Source organism: Saccopteryx bilineata, unplaced genomic scaffold, assembly GCF_036850765.1.
Source record: "Saccopteryx bilineata isolate mSacBil1 unplaced genomic scaffold, mSacBil1_pri_phased_curated manual_scaffold_188, whole genome shotgun sequence".
Lineage (NCBI taxonomy): Eukaryota > Metazoa > Chordata > Mammalia > Chiroptera > Emballonuridae > Saccopteryx > Saccopteryx bilineata.
In genome coordinates, this window is record NW_027095577.1 from 1 (window position 1) to 23,178 (window position 23,178).

At 38.3% G+C, this 23,178-nt stretch overlaps 1 protein-coding gene across 1 annotated transcript in view; it reads right to left on the reverse strand.

The window, feature by feature from the left end:
- Window positions 1-204: 204 nt before the first annotated feature.
- LOC136318415 (jouberin-like) overlaps window positions 205-23,178 on the reverse strand; it is a gene marked incomplete at both ends in the record, with an annotated part of 38,015 nt that continues 15,041 nt past the window's right edge. Inside the window, 4 exons of the mRNA XM_066250729.1 lie at window positions 205-311; window positions 2,451-2,680; window positions 8,922-9,045; window positions 19,321-19,453. Of these exons, the coding sequence (XP_066106826.1) occupies window positions 205-311; window positions 2,451-2,680; window positions 8,922-9,045; window positions 19,321-19,453 (594 nt within the window). The remainder of the gene's footprint in view (window positions 312-2,450; window positions 2,681-8,921; window positions 9,046-19,320; window positions 19,454-23,178) is intronic.

Consider the following 23,178-nt stretch of genomic DNA (forward strand, 5'->3'; position numbering starts at 1 on the left):
CTCTAAGTTACTACATCATCAATTAGCCATCAGAAAGCCAGGATCGTTAATCAATGACAACAGATTTTTCACGGACTGAGAAAAACTTAACTTTTTTGAAGAGAAAGAATATAGTGTCCTGATATCTTAATTTAAGGGCAGGTGGTTCAGTGTTGTTTTCCATTTCTTTAATTAAGCCCCCAAATGGGAAATGTGGTCTTCTACCTTGCTGATATCCCAGTGGCGCACCGAGTGCTCCAGGTCACTGGCTTTCACATAGGTATTCCAGACCACAATCGTCCCCATGCAGTCTCCGGAGTACATGTGATAACCTATTTAAAAAATAAGATTACTCACTGATTAATGGCATATAACAGTAGAAAGAAATAATATGAAATTGAAAAGTGCATTAAAATAAAACAGTTAAAGAATCCTAGGGCTGTTAAAGTATTTCAGTTTAAAGAGCCAAAACAAATAAAAAGAAACAAATACAACTAACTCTCAAATCTCAATTATCTTTAAATAAATTCTTTACTCTTTTGAATTATTTTTGATGACTTATTTCCCTTTGGACTTCCCTGACTTTAATACAAAAGAAATGAACATTACCATGCATACATACATGGCTCAAACCAAAACCAAACAAATTATGTGAACTATCCAGTATGTATCTCTATTGCTCACCTTTATCAACCTATGTAATCTGTTTTATATTCCTGGAAAAACACCTATCATCTAATATATACTGTTAGCATAATGCCTGAGACCCAGCAGGAATTCGATCAGGGAATAAATAAAATAATAAATAACAGGTGTTCCATTTTAATATTAATTCTTAAAGTCAACCCATCTTAAAGTTGAATGGGACCTCAGAGACCATCACGTTCAACTTCACACCCACTCAGAAATATTTTACGCACCATTACAAACAGATAGTCATTCAGAAACTGTGAATTTTATAGCTTATACACATGATAAACTGTTATATGTATTAGGATGTTTTTTCTAACTCTAAACAAAAAAATATCTGTCTTCTATAACTTTGGCCCTATCTTTATTGATGGGAGCAACACAGACTGATTCTTCTTTATTTATTTTTTATTAAAGATTTTATTTATTCATTTTAGAGAGGAGAGAGAGAGAGAGAGAAAAGAGGGGGGAGAACAGGAAGCATCAATTCCCATATGTGCCTTGACTGGGTGAGCCAAGGGTTTTGAACCAGCGACCTCGGCATACCAGGTCAATGATTTATTCACTGTGCCACCACAGGTCAGGCAGATTTCTCTTTTTCTTAATATGAATACCTTAGTTAAATAAGGAAGAAATTCTTCATCTCTTTTTTATAATCTGAGCTACTTCTATTATGACACGGTTCTCAGATACCTTTATATTGCTGGTTAACCTTTCCTGAATGTGTGTTCCAATATACCAACATCCTTAGAGTTAAACAGAGAACATTAGGAGTATAATTTTAATCTGGATCCCATAATAATTAATTATAGCTATGACTTACACATTTAGTGTTTGAAATAATGTAAAAGGTGAATATTGGATACAATACATTTCTTTATTCTTTCAGTTGATAAAAGTAATCTATATTTTATGTCTTTAAAATACCATCTGGCCCTGGTCAGTTGGCTCAGTGGTAGAGTGTTGGTCTGGCATGTGGATGTCCTGGGTTTGATTTTTGGTCAGGGCACACAGGAGAAGTGCCTACTTCTCCACCCCTTGCCTCTTGCTCCCCCCGCCCCCCTCTCTCTTCCCCTCCTGCAGCCACTGCTCTACTGGAGTGGGTTGGCCCCAGGCACTGAGAATGGCTCTATGGCCTCTGCTTCAGGCGTTAAGAAGAGCTAGGTTGCTGAGCCATGGATGCCCCAAATGGGCAGAGCCTAGTGGGCTTGCCAGTGGATCTTGGTCAGGGTACATGCAGATTCTGCCCCTCTGCCTCCCCCTCTCTCACTGAAGGAAAAAAAAATCTGTATTATTCACAGACTAAGATTAACTATTAAATAATTGAAAATTTCTCTATTTGTTTCTGAAGATTTAAAAAAAATAACTGTTACATTTCAGATATACATAATTTCAATATTCTTTTGGGATTTTCTCTTTATCTTCCTCATTTTTACTCTTTAACTTTTATAAGGCCCTTAAAGAAAAGGTACTAAGGAAATAAACACTAATCCAGTGATATACATTTACGGAATCTGGAACGTGACTGTTGGTTACAGCAAAGGTTAAAGCTAAATGTTTATGAACTTAATGTGACTTTAAAATCACAAACAGAACTCCTTTAGTGCCAGATCTATCCCAGCTCTATCATACAATCTTCAAAATATGCATAAATATCAATGGGCACAATCATTAATACATAAAATCCCTCTCAAACTTAAATATTCATCCTAGTGAGATTAAAAAAAAATTTTAATTCTTCATACAACTAGCCTTAATCAGGAATATATTCTCTGACATACCTTCAATATCAAAACAGAGAGTGTTGATTAAATTGTTGTGAGCGTTAAGCTGTCGGACCAATAATGGAGGCTCCTCTTTCATAACCACTTTCCAGACTCGTATCACAGCATCGTAGCATCCTGTAACCACCAGCTCTTTCGCGGCTGGATGGAATTTAGCCGTGTAAACATAGCAAGAATGAGGCAAAACTTGCAAAGTATTTGTATTATTTATTTCATTTTTCCATAACCTGGAAAAGGACAAAAAGTTACATATTACTTCTGAAAGGCACAAGTTTATTTAAAAATTTCTCTAGGAACCAATATAGCCAACGGGACTTAAATAGGCAAGTGACAATGGTAAACTAAATTTAAATTTTGTAAGTAAAAATTAATGTGTTCATATATTTGATGATGGGAGTTCTTTAAATGTGACAAGCTATTTCCTTATAGTTTTTATCAAGCATAAAGGTTAATTTGTTTACTAATTATATTCTATAGCAGTGGTAGTCAACCTGGTCCCTACTGCCCACTAGTGGGCGTTCGAGCTTTCATGGTGGGCGGTAGCGGAGCAACCAAAGTATAAATAAAAAGATACATTTAACTATAGTAAGTTATTTTATAAAGATTTATTCTGCCAAACTTAGCGAAAATCCAACATAAAGTACTTGGTAAGTAATTATTATTATATGCTGTAACTCTGCTTTATAAATTTTATAAAGTAAAATTACTTCCCTACTTTATAAATCACCATTACTGTGGAACTGGTGGGCAGTTAGAAAATTTTACCACTAACAGGGATACAAAAGTGGGTAGTAGGTATAAAAAGGTTGACTACCCCTGATCTATACTATCAAATGAAAAACTATAATATTTATACTTGTATTTGGATATACTTTTTTTAAATCTACCCACTGTTGACAATGATTAAACAAACACAACAAATAGTCTGTAAAATATTGCTTTAGTACAATATACGTAAGAATAAAATATAGGGAGAAACTTTAATGATTTCTCATTTAGGTTGTGTAAATTGCTTTTGCAAAGTACTTAATAGTGGGGGATTAGATAATAGGATACTCTACTAACTTTATATTAGTAACTTCAAACCCTACATAATAAACAGGAACATATCAAAGACTTTAAAGCCATAACAAAAGCACTATATGAAGATGACTAAAATAACGTTAAAATAATTATTATATTTTGATGGATAATAGCCAATCTGATATTAAGCACTCACTTTGTGTTTAACACTCTCAGGATCTCTCACTCTAAATAATGGACAATAAAAAATTAGTATTATTGTCACGGCTACAGTCTTGACAGAAGAGTAAACTCTAAGGGTTAAACTGTCATGTTAGATATTCTGCACTTCTAGTCACTCAGTAAAAACAGGCAAATTTAACAACAGGAAAATACTAGATGAGTGTAGAATACCAGATTTTTAAAAGCTTCAGTTATTAGAATTTGAAGAATACATTAATCTTTTAATATGAGGACTGATAATTCAGCCTTTTAATTACTGCCTTAGAACTAAAGAGAATTAAGTCCTTTACAAAATTATCAATAAAACAGAGAAAAGACAGTCAGTAGTGAAGAATAATATTCAATGAGTTTTCTCAGCAGCTGCTGAAAATACAGGATATGATCTTTAATTACTAAGAATCCAAACTAATAATGAAGGAAGTGAAAGTACATGTTTTCAACTAAAACTAAAGCATGTGTGTCAGAGCATAAACATTTTAACCATAGTAATACTTGCAAATGAACATATGTTACATGAAATATAGTATTTATTAAAAGAACAGAATCACTAATTTGGAGGGGCTATTTTATGAAGATTGTAAAAGGTAAGCACTTCTTTGGCTTGCTAATAAGTCAGCAGCATTATTTGAAATACAGGCACAAATGAAGCCATTATATTTTAAAAATAGCTCAATATAATTAACATGGACACCAATATTTTAAAATAAATAATAAAGCCCTGGCCGGTTGGCTCAGCGGTAGAGCGTCGGCCTAGCGTGCGGAGGACCCGGGTTCGATTCCCGGCCAGGGCACACAGGAGAAGCGCCCATTTGCTTCTCCACCCCTCCGCCGCGCTTTCCTCTCTACTCTCTCTTCCCCTTCCGCAGCCAAGGCTCCACTGGAGCAAAGATGGCCCGGGCGCTGGGGATGGCTCTGTGGCCTCTGCCTCAGGCGCTAGAGTGGCTCTGGTCACAACATGGCAACGCCCAGGATGGGCAGAGCATCGCCCCCTGGTGGGCAGAGCTTCACCCCTGGTGGGCGTGCCGGGTGGATCTCGGTCAGGTGCATGCGGGAGTTTGTCTGACTGTCTCTCCCTGTTTCCAGCTTCAGAAAAATGAAAAAAATAAAAAATAAAAAATAAAAAAATAATAAAGGTTTTTATGTAAAACAAAACCGGCATCAATGATGGCTTCAGTCACCCAATCAATGCTAGAATTCAAGATTAAAACAAATGTATTAATGGGTTTTGAGAAAATCAGACTCATCAGAGACAGAACAGAAGAATACACAATTTGAAAAGAACAGATGTCTGCACAAAAATAAGTTACTAGAATTGGAACAGAAAAACATATCAAAGTTCAAACAATGTGTGTGAAGCAGTGTAGGCCTATTTGGGAACCACTACACATGGAAAATCTTTCTGATTATATGACCAGTCGTTGATTTGAGAAAAATATATATTATGCTGGATATAACTAAAAAATGAGACTTAGGCTAAAACCTTATGGCACAGAGCTGCCCAGTAAGTAGGAAACAGTTACTGAGGAAATACTGATGATAACATATGACAGGGACCCTGAGGAAGACAAAAGGAGAAGACATGGGCAGAAGCCCATATTTCTGCCACTTCTGAGCATTACCAACTTTAATTCTCTTCCTTTTTGACATTAGCCTATTATTCATTGTATGTATTCCTTACCTCTTTTAAAACCTTGATGAGCTACTACTGTCTTTTTGGTTCTAGCTAGTGTTTCTTTCTTTATTCACTAACTCCTTCGCAACAGTATTTTTCTGATATAAAGAGTTCTAAATTAGTATCCATTTCAAAGCTACATAAAGAAAAAAGCATACTTTAATACAATATATTACAGGTTGTATGGGGAAATCCAAGATGGCTTCAAGAAATGGCAAAATCTGAGCTGGGTTTTAAATGATGGCTATGAGCAAACAATGGCTCACAAAAGGCACTTAAATGTTTAAGTAAATGAGAAGGAAAGTCACTTAATGATAGGAAGAATAGGTTAGGTAGCAGGGCAAGGAGGTGCCAAAGATGATGGTAATGGTATTTCAAAAGACTGTGCACGAGGCAGAGGGTACATGGGAAGACCATGAGAGCAGAAAGTAAGGCCAGTGAGGGACCGCTTGTCACGCCATGTTAAGAAACTGGACCATATTCCAAAGGGCAGTGATAATCAAAATATTTTCAATCAAGGCATTATGAAAGCCTTTTGGAAGGGGCTACAGATGCTGGAGGCTAGAGACAGAACACTGGGGAAGTTTAGCAGCATCAGGTTAAGCAAGAGAGAACAAGGGCTTGAATTAAGGCAACAGCAATGAGGATAAAAAGGATGATAGAATGGTAAGCCATTTAGGAGAGGATTCACAGACTTTAGCATTCTTAGATGTAGAATAAATAGTGGAAAGGAAAGAAAGATGAGTGCTAGTTCTTGATTCCCAGCATGGGAGACAGAGTGGGTAAGGATGTCATTAAAAATGTACAGTGGAAGAGGACTAAAGGAGGAAAACAAAGTGTGGTGATTTTGGTAAGATTGATTTTGGACTTGATGAGCTACTGGACAATCCAGACAGAAGTGTGTAACAGACAGTTAAACTCAGAAAAAAGTGGGAGCTAGAAGTCATTAGCATATAAGTGAGATTCAAAGCCAGAGAAGATGAGAGAGACCAGGATAAGTATACCCAACCAAGGAAGACAATCAAGTAACGAATCTTGAAGATAGGCCCTGGCCAGTTGGCTCAGCGGTACAGCATTGGCCTGGCATGTGGAAGTCCCAGGTTCAATTCCTGGTAGGGCACAGAAGAGAAGCGCCCATCTGCTTCTCCTCTCTTACCCCTTTCCTTCCTCTCTTTCTCTTCCCCTCTTGCAGCCAAGCTCCATTGGAGCAGAGTTGGCCCGGGTGCTGAGAACAGCGCCAGGGCCTCTGCCTCAGGCCGTAGAATGGCTCTGGTTGAAACAGAGTGATGCCCCAGATGGGCAGAGCATCGCCCCCTGGTGGGCGTGCCGGGTGGATCCACGTCGGGTGCATGCGGGAGTCTGTCTGACTGCCTCCGCTTCTAACTTCGAAAAAAATACAAAAAAAAAAAAAAAAGAATCTTGAAGATAAACATCTATAGAGAATAGGCAGAAAAAAGGAACTAAAGAAAGAAAGAGAATGAGAATTGATCAAAGTCCTCAAAAGAAAACAAAAGCGGTTGCCAATAAAAACCATAAATTGAAATTATGTCAAGACTGGTCAATAATTAACTACTGCAGTACGGCACACAGAGTGAGAACTAAAACTTGCCAACGAATCTGAAAATTAGCAAGTAACTGCTGACCTTTTGAAAAATGTCTATATAGCATGGTGGGAGTGAAGGTCACACTAACTGGGCTGAAGTAAAGGCAATTGCATGTGGGATGCTCTTGATGATGTAGAAAGAAAAATAACATAGTTGGAAGGCAGAAAGAATTATTATTATTATTTTTATTGAAGTTTTTTATTGATTGAGTTTTAGAGAGAGAGGGGGGAGAGAGAGGTGGGGGGAGAGAAGCTGGAAGCATCAACTTGTAGTATTTATTCCTGCATGTGCCTTGATCGGGCAAGCCAGGATTTCGAACTGGTAACCTCAGCGTTCCAGGTCCCCTGCACCACAGGTTAGGCAGAAAGAATTAAGAAAAAGATTTTTAAACATGAGGAGGTATGAGCATACAGTTGACCCTTCAACAACATGAGTCTGAACATCGACGGTCCACTTATACACGTTTGTAAACTGTATTTTGAAACTGTGTTTTCAATCCATGGTTGGAAACCATGCATGCTGTAGTTCTAAGATGAGAGGACAAAATCAACAGACAAAGATACTAAAGATTCAAGAGGTGCAGGAAATACAGGTTAACAGAACTGAAGATTAAAGGCACAGATCAAAGATTAGCTTTAAAGGCGTCTGTACCCATACATCTCTGTTAAGAGAGATGGACAGAGATAAAGATAGGTAAATTTACAGACATTAGATGGGAAACCAGAGGGAAAAACAGGAAGTTCATGTCTGGCTAAATTGCACTGAATTGAAGGAAGTCACCTAATGACCGTGGGGAGACTATGCTTTAGAATAGACAACTTGGATCTGCTACCAGAGGGATGAGAAAAGACAGCTGAACAAAGAGGAGTAAAACGACTGCTCAGCAGAGATGAGAACTCAGGTGATTTTCAGGTTGACAAATCCATAGTCAGGTCTCAGCAAGGTGATATATTTTTCTCTAGCATAACCCCGCATCCGACAGAATGGCAATGCCGTTCTTGGGGGTATTGTTAAGGGAGACTAATAGTAGGTTCCCAGCTGAGCTAGATAGGTAAATCAATTATCACCAGGTGTTATTCTATTTCACTGAAATATAAACAGTAATGATAACTTAAACAACTAGACACTATACATTAAAAAGGAAGCTGAGAAGATGAATAGAAAAAAGGATCAAGACACTAGAAGTGTGTAAAAAAAGTGTGTTAAAAGAACAGGAAGCATACATGAGTGAAATCAGAGTGGATCTTGAACTGTTCTGAATGTCACTTTCCTAGTCTGTAGAGAGAATAAATATCATTTGTTGGAATCAAATTTAAAGGACATAATGAAAGCATCTCAAACAACTAATAGTATTTTTAGAATACATCCATGATAGATCAGGCAGTTACAAAAGTGAAACTTTAAAAAGCTTTAAAAATATTTTATTGTGACACATTAAATTGAAAGAGGTTATTTTAAGACTGATATTAGAAAAAAACGCTAATTTAGTATTTGACAATCTCTAAAGCTCCTAAGACATAAGGTGTATATTCATTTACTTACCCTACATTGTACACTGAGCACCACTGTGCCCTGGTCTCTGTACCCAGCTAAGAGTGAAGAGGGAATCCCTGCCACTAAGAACTTATGTTCTAGGGGAAATCTCACCTGTTTACTAACCTCATCTCCAAGTATCAATCAAACGGTACATAATGATCATTAAAAGACAGGAAGGACTAGAAATACTACATATTACATAAATAAAATATATTTACAAACATGTCTTCAAGAAGAAAGTTTTCAGTGCTACTTATTTCATCAGTCTGTCCATCTGATGCATATTTATGACAGTGTCTTGATAAGTAAAATATAACTCAAGCATGAGTAGTTTTATCATAGCTTTATAGCCTCCTCGCTTTCTTTTATGGCAAACAGCAAGCACAATAAAGATTTCTCAACTAGACTCACCTGGCAGTTCCATCAGATGATGCAGTAAGGATAAAGCGATCATCCTGTGACCAGCAAAGATCATAAATGATATTGAGGTGGCCACATAATTCTCTCATGAAACGTCCAGAAGGAATTTCGTATACTAATAAAAAATATTCAAAAATTAGTATGCTTCCAGAGAGAGGATCCTTAATACAGTAACATACAAATTCATAAAGTAGAATTTGTACATACAGTAAGCAGTGTCTCTAAGATTATCACCAGATTCTCATAATAAAAAATTTCAAAATCTACTTACAAATATTTTTACTTACTTTAGACACAATTTACACACATATTTTCTAATATGCTATAATTAACAATTATTCTCATCTTTTCAAAGCAATTTTCCTATTACTTTTTCATAGTCAATTAATGAAATAATAAATAACATTTAAACTGCAATTCACTTTGAAGATTCTACCATTTGGGCTTTCATTAAAAAGATATTATTTTACTTGAAAATTCGATTTCAATGAAAATGCTATTTAATTTACAAGAAATGTAAACTACACTATTGTCAGAAAAAAATTTTAATACTAAAATTATAGGTATAGTAAGGGACTGAACAGAAACCCGATCTGATTTACAGTGTAGTATTGCTATGTTAATGAATACAATAAAATCAATATAACAGTGATTTTCAACCTTTTTCATCTCATGGCACACATAAACTAATTATTAAAAGTCTGCAGCAGCACACCAAAAAAATTTTTTTTTGCCAATCTGACAAGAAAGAAATTGGTATAATTTTGATATATTAACACGATGGTTTTGGTTGTATTGGCTGTCATTTTTTACTTTAACAATCTAAGGAAAAAGAGGTCCGTGCCCCTGACTAAATGGTCAGGTAGTGCATGTTTAATAATTCTTACAGCACACTGGTGGGCCTCTTGCGGGACACCAGTTGAAAATAGCTGGTGTCTCAGATAATGACTTCACAGAACAATGTTTCCAAGTCTCTACTTCCACCTAGTGGTCAAACCAAATGCCTTTAAAATACTAAGCAATACAGAAGTATATGTATTTCTGGCATAGCAAAATAAGGGACCTTGAGAATCTGCTCCCTCATAAAAGTATATAATAAGAACACTGGAAAAAAAAATTGCCAAAATTAACTTTTCCAGAGCTCTGGAAATTACACAAAGGCTTGCAACATTCTGAGGAGGATTTATTCAAGAAAAAAGCTAAATCTCAGTAAGATCGTTAAGCTTTGTCATAGTTTAACTTGCCTTGTTCCTTGCCATCCCCATCTCCCAGGCTCCAAAGTATCATTTTTTTTTTTTTTTTTTTTTTGCAGGAAGAGAGCGTGAGAGGGGGATAGATAGGGACAGACAGGCAGGAACGAAGTGAGATGAGAAGCATCAATCATCAGTTTTTCGTTGTGACACCTTAATTGTTCATTGATTGCTTTCTCACATGTGCCTTGACCGTGGGCCTTCAGCAGACCGAGTAACCCCTTGCTCGAGCCAGCAACCTTGGGTCCAAGCTGGTGAACTTTTTTTTTTTTTCTCCTGTATTTTTCTGAAGCCAGAAACGGGAGAGACAGTCAGACTCTTGCATGCACCTGACCGGGATTGACCTGGCACGCCCACCAGGGGCCGACGCTCTGCGATTCTTGGCCCCTCTGGGGCGTTGCTCTGTTGCAACCAAAGCTACTCTAGCGCCTGGGGCAGAAGCCGAGGAGCCATCCCCAGTGCCTGGGCCATCTTTGCTCCAGTGCAGCCTTGGCAGCAGGAGGGGAAGAGAGAGAAAGAGAGGAAGGAGAGGGGGAGGGGTGGAGAAGCAGATGGGCGCTTCTCCTGTGTGCCCTGGCCGAGAATCGAACCCGGGACTTCAGCACGCCAGGCCGATGCTCTACCACTGAGCCAACTGGCCAGGGCCGAAGCTGGTGAGCTTTTTGCTCAAGCCAGATGAGCCCACACTCAAGCTGGTGACCTTGGGAGTCCTGGGATGCTGAGTCCTCGGCATCCCAGTCCGACACTATCCACTGCACCACCGCCTGGTCAGGCCACAGTATCCTTAAACAATAATAGCTTTGCAACTGTAATGAAAACCAGTAGCCTAGCAGTCGCCGGATGGGGTAGAAGAGTTCTGAAGCTCTCAGAAAGGCTCTATTCTCAGGACTTGGCTTTATTTGACCTCACTCTAAGCATGCTCTGTGCAAAGTCTCCCTAACCTCAGGTGCCAGTCAAAATAACTCAGTGGCATGGCTGTCAGTGGCATGGCTTAGCCCCCATTGGGGGCGAAGAAGAGGCGATTTGAGAGTGGGTTTTTGGCCTCTTGCTGACTTCTCTATCATAATGAGAAATCTTAATTCAGGTCCTCCAGAGCCAATCATTACTGTCCAATGCATAACAAATTGGAGGGCTTTTATAATTCCAATAAACAATGTAATCAACCAGCTACATTGAACTGGAATTCTTCCTGAGATTTATTATCCTTCATGGTTCTAAATTTCTTTATTTAATATAAAAAATGCTGGTGATGTCATAGAAATGGCGCCATGAGGACACAGACCGAAAAATCTCCCCAAAATTTCAACAAGTTCAAACCAGAGACAGAAAAATCTATTCTTGGAGTATTCCAGAGTTTCACACCCTGAAGGCGAAGTGCTATCAACAAGACCACCGTCAGATGCCATTAAGAAAAAGGAAATCAAATATCATGGATACAAAAGAAAGAGAAATAACACAGATAGATGTGGAAAAATCTATGGAGAAAAAATTTAATATATCAGAAACCTTGAAGCTAAATGACAGAGAATTTAAAATAGAAATCCTAAAAACACTCAGAGATATACAAGAAAACACAGAAAGGCAATCTAGGGAGCTCAGAAAACAACTCAACCACCACAAAGAATATATTACCAAAAAAACTGAAACTATAAAAAACAAATCAAACAGAAATGAAAAACTCAATTCATGGACTGAAAAACAAGGTAACAACTTAGCTATTAGAACAGGCCAGATAGAAGATAGGATTAGTGACATACAAGACAAGCAACTTGAGGCACAACAGAGAGAAGAAGAGAGAGACTCAAAAATTAAAAAAAAAAATGAGAAAGCCCTACAGGAATTGTCTGACTCCATCAAAAAAATAACATAAGAATAATAGGTATATCAGAGGGAGAAGAAAGAGAAAATGGAATGGAGAATTTATTCAAACAAATAATAGACGAGAACTTCCCAAGCCTGTGGAAAGAACTAAAGCCTCAAAGTCGAGAAGCAAACAGAACACCGAGTTTTCTTAACCACAACAAACCTACTCCAAGGCACATAATGAAAATGGCACAAACCAACAGCAAAGAAAAAATTCTCAAGGCAGCCAGGGAAAAGAAGAATACAACATATAAAGGAAGGACTATTAGATTATCATCAGATTTTTCAGCAGAAACTCTACAAGCTAGAAGAGAGTGGACCCCAATATTTAAAGCCCTGAAAGAGAGGAACTTTCAGCCAACAATACTATACCCATCAAAGTTATCCTTCAAGTACGAAGGAGAAATAAAAACATTCACAAATACAGAAAAGATGAGGGAATTTATCATCAGAAAACTCCCACTCCAGGAATTACTAAAGGGAGTTTTCCAACCAGATCCAAAGAACAAAACAAAACAAAACCACAAATAAAAGCTCCACCAAGAACACAATAAAACCAAATTTAAACTGTGACAACAAAAGCAAAAAAAAAGGGAGGGGGGGAGAACAGAGATTAACAATAGCAAAAGACGATGAAGTGCAGAAACACTCGCAAGATAGGGTACTACAATGAATATGGTAGGTACCCTTTTCATTACTTAATGGTAACCACCCTTGAAAAAACCACCACAAAAGCACATGACTTAAAAAAGGTAGCAACAGAGAAAAGAAGTATGGAATACAAACAAACAAAAACAAATGACAGAAAAACAAAAGAGAAGAATCAAACAAGATACAAAACTAACAGAAAGCAATTTATAAAATGGCAATAGGGAACTCACAAGTGTCAATAATTACACTAAATGTAAATAGATTAAACTCACCAATAAAAAGACACAGAGTAGCAGAATGGATTAAAAAAGAAAATCCAACTGTATGCTGCCTACAAGAAACACATCTAAGCAAGAAGGATAAAAACAAATTCAAAGTGAAAGGCTGGAAAACAGTACTCCAAGCAAATAACATCCAAAAAAAAGCAGGCGTAGCAATACTCATATCTGATAATGCTGACTACAAGACAGAAAAAGTACTCAGAGACAAAAATGGTCATTTCATAATGATTAAGGGGACACTGAATCAAGAAGACATAACAATCCTTAATATATATGCACCAAACCAAGGAGCACCAAAATATATAAGACAGCTACTTATTGACCTAAAATCAAAAAAACGACAAAAATACAATCATACTTGGAGACCTCAATACACCGCTGAGGGCTCTAGATCGGTCATCCAAACAGAAAATCAATAAAGATAATAGTGGCCTGGCCTTAAATGAAACACTAGAGAACCTGGATATGATAAACATCTACAGGACACTTCATCCCAAAGCGACAGAGTATACATTTTCTCTAGTGTACATGGAACATTCTCAAGAATTGACCATATGTTGGGCCATGAAAATAATATCAGCAAATTCAAAAAAACTGAAATTGTACCAACTGTATTTTCTGATCATAAAGCCTTGAAACTAGAATTCAACTGCAAAAGAGAGGAAAAAACCCCACAAAAATGTGGAAACTAAAAAACATACTTTTAAAAAATGAATGGGTCAAAGAAGAAATATACGCGGAGATCAAAAGATATATACAGCCCTGGACGGTTGGCTCAGCGGTAGAGCGTCAGCCTGGCGTGCAGGAGTCCTGGGTTCGATTCCCGGCCAGGGCACACAGGAGAAGCGCCCATCTGCTTCTCCACCCCTCCCCCTCTCCTTCCTCTCTGTCTCTTTCTTCCCCTCCCGCAGCCGAGGCTCCATTGGAGCACGGATGGCCCAGGTGCTGGGGATGACTCCATGGCCTCTGCCTCAGGCGCTGGAATGGCTCTGGATACAGCAGAGCGATGCCCCAGAGGGGCAGAGCATCGCCCCCTGGTGGGCATACCAAGTGGATCCCGGTTGGGCGCATGCGAGACTCTGTCTGACTGCCTCCCCATTTCCAGCTTCGGAAAAATGAAAAAAAAAAAAAGAGATACATACAGACAAATGAAAATGACAATATGACATATCAGCATCTCTGGGATGCAGCAAAAGCAGTGATAAGAGGGAAGTTCATATCACTTCAGGCCTATATGAACAAACAAGAGAGAGCCCAAGTGAACCACTTAACTTCACACCTTAAGGAACTGGAAAAAGAAGAACAAAAACAACCCAAAACCAGCTGAAGAAAGAGGATAATAAAAATCAGAGCAGAAATAAATGAAATAGAGAACAGAAAAACTATAGAAAAAATTAACAGAACAAGGAGCTGGTTCTTTGAAAAGATCAACAAAATTGACAAACCCCTGGCAAGACTTACCAAGGAAAAAAGAGAAAGAACTCATATAAACAAAATCAAAAATGAAAGAGGAGAAATCACCACGGACATCGTAGATATACAAAGAATTATTGTAGATTACTATGAAAAACTTTATACCACTATATTCAATAACCTAGAAGAAATGGATAAATTCCTAGAACAATGCAACCCTCCTAGACTGAGTCAGGAAGAAGCAGAAAGCCTAAACAGACCTATTAGTAGAGAAGAAATTAAAAAAACCATTAAAAACCTCCCCAAAAATAAAAGTCCAGGCTCAGACAGCTATACTAATGAATTCTATCAAACATTCAAAGAAGACTTGGTCCCTATTCTACGGAAGGTCTTCCAAAAAATTGAAGAAGAAGCAATACTTCCAAACACATTTTATGAGGCCAACATAACCCTCATACCGAAACCCTGGCAAGGGTGGCACAAAAAAAGAAAACTACAGACCAATATCTCTAATGAATACAGATGCTAAAATACTAAACAAAATACTAGCAAATCGAATACAACAACATATTAAAAAAATAATACATCATGATCAAGTGGGATTCATTCCAGAATCTCAAGGATAGTTCAACATACGTAAAACAGTTAACGTAATACACCACATCAACAAAACAAAGAACAAAAGCCACATGATCTTTTCAATAAATGCAGAAAAGGCATTCGATAAAATACAACACAACTTTATGTTTAAGACACTCAACAAAATGGGTATAGAAGGAAAATATCTCAACATGATAAAGGCCATATATGATAAACCATCAGCCAACATCATATTAAATGGCATAAAACTGAGGACTTTCCACCTCAAATCAGGAACAAGACAGGGTTGCCCACTCTCTCCACTCTTATTTAACGTGGTGCTAGAAGTTCTGGCCAGAGCAATCAGACAAGAGAAAGAAATAAAAGGCATCCATATCGGAAAAGAAGAAGTAAAGGTATCACTTTTTGCAGATGGTATGATCCTATACATCGAAAACCCGAAAGACTCCACAAAAAGATTACTAGAAACAATAAACCAATACAGTAAGGTCGCAGGATACAAAATTAACGTACAAAAGTAGCCTTTCTCTACGCCAACAATGAAATATTAGAAAACGAACTCAAAAAAATAATCCCCTTCACGATTGCATCAAAAAAATAAAATACATAGGAATAAACATAACAAAGAATGTAAAGGACCTATATAACAAAAACTATAAAGCATTGTTAAGGGAAATTGAAAAAGATACAATAAGGTGGAAAAATATTCCTTGTTCGTGGGTAGGAAGAATAAATATAATCAAACTGGCCATATTACCGAAAGCAATATATAAATTTAATGCAATTCCCATCAAAATTCCTATGACATTCTTTAAAGAAATGGAACAAAAAAATCATCAGATTTATATGGAACTATAAAAACCCCGATTAGCCAAAGCAATCCTAAGGAAAAAGAATGAAGCTGGAGGCATTACAATACCTGACTTCAAACTATATTATAGGGCCACGATAATCAAAACAGCATGGTATTGGCAGAAAAATAGACACTCAGACCAGTGGAACAGAATAGAAAGTCTAGAAATAAAACCACATATATATGGTCAAATAATTTTTGATAAAGGGGCCAACAACACACAATGGAGAAAAGAAAGCCTCTTCAACAAATGATGGTGGGAAAGCTGGAAAGCCACATGCAGAAGAATGAAACTAGGCCCTGGCTGGTTTGCTCAGTGGTAGAGCGTCGGCCTGGCCTGCGAAAGTCCCGGGTCCGATTCCCCGCCAGGGCATACAGGAGAGGCGCCCATCTGCTTCTCCACCCTTCCTCTTCTCCTTCCTCTCTGTCTCTCTCTTCCCCTCTTGCAGCCGAGGCTCCATTGGAGCAAAAGATGGCCCAGGCGCTGGAGATGGCTCCTTGACCTCTGCCCCAGGCGCTAGAGTGGCTCTGGTCGCGAGAGTGAGGCCCCGGATGGTCAGAGCATCTCCCCCTGGTGGGCGTGCCGGGTGGATCCCGGTCGGGCACATGCAGGAGTCTGTCTGACTGCCTCCCCATTTCCAGCTTCAGAAAAAAAAAAAAAAATGAAACTAGACTACAGCTTGTCCCCTTGTACGAACATTAATTCAAAATGGATCAAAGACCTAAATATAAGACCTGAAACAATAAAGTACATAGAAGAAGACATAGGTACTAAACTCATGGACCTGGGTTTTAAAGAGCATTTTATGAATTTGACTCCAAAGGCAAGAGAAGTGAAGGCAAAGATAAATGAATGGGACTACATCAGACTAAAAAGTTTTTGCTCCGCAAGAGAAACTGATAACAAAATAAACAGACAGCCAACTTAATGGGAAATGATATTTTCAAACAACAGTTCAGATAAGGGCCTAATATGCAAAATTTACAAAGAACTTATTAAACTCAACAACAAACAAACAAACAATCCAATAAAAAAATGGGAAGAGGACATGAACAGACACTTCTCCCAGGAAGAAATACAGATGGCCAACAGATATATGAAGAGATGCTCATCTTCATTAGTTATTAGAGAAATGCAAATCAAAACTACAATGCAATACCACCTCACACCTGTTAGATTAGCTATTATCAACAGGACAGGTAATAGCAAATGCTGGAGAGGCTGTGGAGAAAAAGGAACCCTCATTCACTGTTGGTGGGACTGTAAAGTAGTGAAACCATTATGGAAGAAAGTATGGTGGTTCCTCAAAAAACTGAAAATAGAACTACCTTATGACCCAGCAATCCCTCTACTGGGTATACACCCCAAAAACTCAGAAACATTGATACGTAAAGACACATGTAGCCCCATGTTCACTGCAGCATTATTCACAGTGGCCAAAACAGAGAAACAACCAAAAAGCCCTTCAATAGAAGACTGGATAAAGAAGATGTGGCACATATACACTATGGAATACTACTCAGCCATAAGAAATGATGACATCGAATCATTTACAACAAAATGGTGGGATCTTGATAACATTATACGAAGTGAAATTAGTAAATCAGAAAAAACCAAGAACTACATGATTCCATACATTGGTGGGACATAACAACGAGACTAAGAGGCATGGACAAGAGTGTGGTGGTTACCGGGGGTTGGGGAGAGGGAGGACGCGGGAGGGAAGGAGGAGAGGAGAGGGGGAGGGGGAGGGGCACAAAGAAAACTAGATAAAAGGTGACGGAGGACAATCTGATTTTGGGCGACGGTTATGGAACATAAGTGAATGACAAGATAATCTGGACATGTTTTCTTTGAATATATGTACCCTGATTTATTGATGTCACCCCATTAACATTAATAAAAATTTATAAAACTATGAAAAATGCTTACAAAAATCATCTGGCATGTCTTAAAAACAACTGCCCACTCTTCAGTCTATTTCTGAAAACATATTGTATAGAAAAGTGTAAAATTCTACTTCTGAAAATGTATTGTATAGAAAAGTACAAATTAATAAAAAGAACTGATCCCCTGCCAGGGCACACAGGAGAGGCGCCCGTCTGCTTCTCCACCCCTCCCCTCTCCTTCCTCTCTGTCTCTCTCTTCCCCTCCGGCAGTTAAGACTCCATTGGAGCAAAGTTGGCCCTGGCACTGAGGACGGCTCCATGGCCTCTGGTCAGGCGCTAGAATGGCTCTGGTCACAATAGAGTGATGCCCCAGATGGGCAGAGCATCGCCCCCTGGTGGGCATGCTGGGTGGATACCAGTTGGGCGCATGTGGGAGTCTGACTGCTCCCCCCCAAAAAAAGAACTGTTACTTTACTTGAAGAAACTGATTTAATTGAGAATTGAGTTGTGTTGGGGTATGATTCAAATGAAAATTTCAAAGAACTTTATAAACCAAAGAATCTCGTCTGACCTGTGGTGGCGCAGTGGATAAAGCGTCGACCTGGAATGCTAAGGTTGCTGGTTCAAAACCCTAGGCTTGCCTGGTCAAGGCACATATGGGAGTTGATGCTTCCAGCTCCTCCCCCTGTTCTATCTCTTACTCTCTCTCTCTCTGTAATAAAAATGAATAAATAAAATCTAAAAAATAAAATAAAAATAAACCAAAGAATCTCTTCCATAAAGACTTCAATCAGATTAAAATACTAGTAGTCAACCTGGTCCCTACCGCCCACTAATGGGCGTTCCAGCTTTCATGGTGGGTGGTAGCAGAGGAACCAAAGTATAAATAAAAGATAGATTTTGCCCTGGCCGGTTGACTCAGTGGTAGAGCATCGGCCTGGCGTGCAGAAGTCCCGGGTTCAATTCCCGGCCAGGGCACACAGGAGACGCGCCCATCTGCTTCTCCACCCCTCCCCCTCTCCTTCCTCTCTGTCTTTCTCTTCCCCTCCTGCAGCCGAGGCTCCACTGGAGCCAAGATGGCCTGGGCACTGGGGAATGGCTCCTTGGCCTCTGCCCCAGGCGCTAGAGTGGCTCTGGTCGCAACAGAGCGACGCCCTGGAGGGGCAGAGCATCGCCCCCTGGTGGGCAGAGTGTCACCCCTGGTGGGTGTGCCAGGTGGATCCCGGTCGGGTGCATGTGGGAGTCTGTCTGAGTGTCTCTCCCCGTTTCCAGCTTCAGAAAAATACAAAAAAAAAAAAAAAAAAGATAGATTTAACTATAGTAAGTTGTTTTATAAAGATTTATTCTGCCAAACAGCAAAAATCCGACATAAAGTACTTGGTAAGTAATTATTATTATATGCTTTAACTTGCTATAACTCTGCTTTATAAATTTTATAAAGTAAAGTTACTTCCCTACTTTATAAATCACCATGACTGTGGAACCGGTGGGTGGTTGGAAAATCTTACTACTAACAGAGATACAAAAGTGGGCAGTAGGTATAAAAAGGTTGACTACCCCTGGATTAAACAAACAGGATTATTACTCACAGATAATTAGATAGCCATTGCGGCTGGCGCTGGCCGCTGCTAATATTCTTCCACTGTGAGAGAAAGACAGACAAAAACAGCCTTGTTCTCCGGCACTCAGTGAGAAGAAGAGCTTGTTGGGGACATGGCAAGCCTAAAAACCATAAATTCAAAACAGATTAAGAAACATTTATGAATGCTAGTTGTTAATTTCAATTACTTGAGGTATTTTTTTTAAGTCCCTCTATGATGAGAAGAGCAAGCAGAATTGTGGACAACCATTGTAATTTATTTACTTTCTAAAGAGAAAAATCAGATCTCCATAAAATTAAGTGAATTTCTACTCCATATCTAACTAGTACTGAACTCACTTAAAATATGAGTAGAAAATGTCAATATCTGACACTCTAAAGCTGTTACTACCAAACAGCTATAACCATAAAAAAGTATGTCACACACTTAATACCATGACAGCAGTTAATATGTGATTTTTTTCTGAGCAATAAATTTGTTCTGAGACCATGAATGTACTTCAGCGCCTAGCTTAAGACCAGGATGTATCAATTTCATTCTCTCTCTTTTTCTCTTTTAAAATAACCATCATTTGTGGCTACCTCCCAAAATGTGCTTTCAAAGTAATCAATCACTTCCTATTGGTTTTTGATTCACTAATTTCATTACTAAATGAAACCCAAAATTTCCTGTATTACTATCTACTGTAGAAAATACTACTTATTTGTTCTAATTCTGCCTCTTCCAAACTTTAGTGAGCCTTCGTTCCTGTGTTTCTTATTCCAAAAGTTCAATTAAACACATATTGGGTCCTAACTATATGGCAAGAACATGGTACTTTATTACATGTCTTTGTATATTGATCACAGTAACCCTATGACCGACCATTATTACTATATATAGCTTATCAGGAATATTAAGAGGGTCATGCCTAGCTTAATGAGCCTAGTCTAAGACTATTAGTTCAAGGGCCTGCACTCTAGATAGGTACCAGTTTTTTCATAAGTAGCATCAAAATTTAGTAGCATTATTAGGAGGCAGCATTTTGAGTAGCTACTTGGAAGGTGAAAATTTTAGTAGACATTTATTAGGCGGCAATAATATACCAGAGACCATGCTACCCATTTTCATCCTCCATTCTCCATCCAGATGACTTTGAAAAGGAAGAGAAGGTTAAAAAGAGGAAGAAACTGAAGGAAAAGTCAGGAGGTTTGACAATCCTTTGCTGCTGCTCCTAGAGCAGATGTAGATGAGGAAACCTCTGCTCAGTCACTTAAGCCAGTGTTTTCCAACCACTGGTCCATGGACAGGTCTGCCAGAAATTTTCAGCTAGTCCATGAGTTAAACAACGTGATTTTGTATGAAGAGTATAGACCCAGTGATCTTAGTCGACTTCACTCATGCTCAGGGCAATTTCTGCCTTAGCGGTCTCCAAAATAATTCTTCTATTTTCACTGGTGCTCCCAAGTGTAAAATAGTTAAAAACCACTGTCTTCAGCTAAAGTCACTGAAGCCACTATCATTTCCTTTGTATTCTTAGGGTCTGACATTGTACTTGGAATAGCCAATGTAAGTTTAATATCAATAAAGGGCTTCAACATCACTGACTTCCTTCTTCTTTACTACCTCATCAGACACTAAATTATGCTCACTCTTTCGTTTTTGTCTTCATCTCTTATTTTTCATTTTTGCCACCATTATACCAAGGTTAGACTCTTTTTTACCTCACATCATGACTGCAACTGCCATCTGAGGGTTTCTCTCATTCCTATCTCACGATCTCCTCCGTGCCACTGCCAGCATTAATTTGCCCTACAGTGTGACTGAGACCAGGCTTCTCTCCTAGCCCACATCTTCCACTAGTTTCTCCCATCCCTTACAACCAAGTATTAGTTTGTATCATCAAGGCACTCCATAATGTGGTCTGCCTTGCCTGTACAATCCTCTTTTATACAGACCCTGGTTTCCAGCCAGCCAGCTTTTTGAGAGGCTAATGAATACAGCAGGTTCTTCCCCATTTATTTATAAATCTGTCCCATATAATACCTTTCCCTTCTTCACCCATCCCTAACCTGGCCACCCTTTAAAGTCTATCTCAAACTCCACCTACCAGTTGAATGAACCCCTTTTTCTACAACTCCAGTTCACCTTCTTCAAACATCCAATTCTCAAAATGTTTTAGTTTCAAGATACTTTAGTCTTAAAAAATTTTTGAAGTCCCCCCAAAACTTTTGTATATATGGATATATCCATGGCTATTTATATTACAAAGTAAAATTGATAAATTAAAAATGTGTTGACTCATCAAAAAAAACCAGTAGCAAATGCATGAAATGTTAAAACAATGTCCTTTTATGAATAATAACCGTACAAAATAAAATTGTTCTCTACTTCTGAAAAATCTCTTTAATATCTGTCTTAATAAAAGATAGCTAGATTTCATAATCACATATCATTCAACCTCTTGAAAACTCCAGTGTGTATTTGTGAGAAAAAGAAACTACATATAATAATAATAAAATCATTAGAATCGTTATGGTTTGATTATGAAGACAGGTTGAGTTTACCATTACCCCTCAGTTCCCAAATCACACTTTGAGAACTGCTCACCTATACAATTATTTTTATACCTACATTTCCTCAAGAATTCTCTGCAGCATTCCTAACAGTGAAGAACACTGGCACTGTTTTCTGTTTCCCCAACAGATGTGAAAGGTCCCTAAGGGCACAGTGGAAATGCTATTCCTCCCATATTATGACATGTAAAGTATTTTAAATGACATGAAGATGAATCTGTAAAACTGGCCTCAAAAAGAAAGTCAAATGTGATGCAAAACACAGAGAGTAGGAAGGTCTGGGGAAACAATCACCTCATGTAATACTAAATGTTTGCAGAAACTAAGATTTTTAGATAAACTACACTGGTATTGGCTCAGAAATATGAAATGAACCACTCCAGTCTTTGTGGAAACAAATAAGAGAGTTACAAAACTATAGCAGCAATCCTTCTTGCTATCGAATACTCCAAGTAAGAAAAAATAAATAAAACATTAAAAACTGCTCAACTTGTGGGAGAAAAAGATACACGCACATATATTCACCAAAATGTGATTCTGGAAAAATCCAGGGTCTAAAAATTTTCATGAATCCATTTAAAAAAATCCACTTTTAAAAACTAAAATCCATTTGGGAGACATACCTCTTATAGATATCAATCTATCTTTTTACTTATTATACCCCCAAATTCATGTGTTAAAGCCCTAACTCCAGTACCTCAGAATGTAAAAGTATTTGGAGATAAGTTCTTTAACTAGCTGATTAAGTTAAAATGAAGTTGTTGGGGTGGGTCCTGATTAGAAGAGGAAAAGACACCAGGGGGGTGTACAAAGGGAAAAGACCATGAAAGGGCAGCGAGACGGCAGCCACCTGGCAGCCAAGAAGAAAGGGTTCAGAGTAAATCAACTCTGTCGACCCTTAATCTTGGGACTTCTAGACTGCAGAACTAAGAGTAAACAAATTTCTGGTTTATTTTTTAAAATATTTTTACGTATTCATTTTAGAGAGGAGAGAGTGAGAGAGAAGGGGGAAGGAGCAGGGAGCATCAACTTCTAATATGTGCCTTGACTGGCAAGCACAGGGTTTTTGAACCTGCGACTTCAGCTTTCCACTGACGCTTTATCCACTGCGCCACCACAGGCCAGGCAAATTTCTGTTGTTTAAGAAGAGCAGTCTGAAGTATACTTTTATGGTAACTCTAACAAACTAATAAAACTGCCCAAGTCCCTAAACAAACAACCTAGACAGTGTTTTTATGCTGATGATAAGCACTCTATTATTACTTATCAAATGAATTGTTGGACTGGCAAT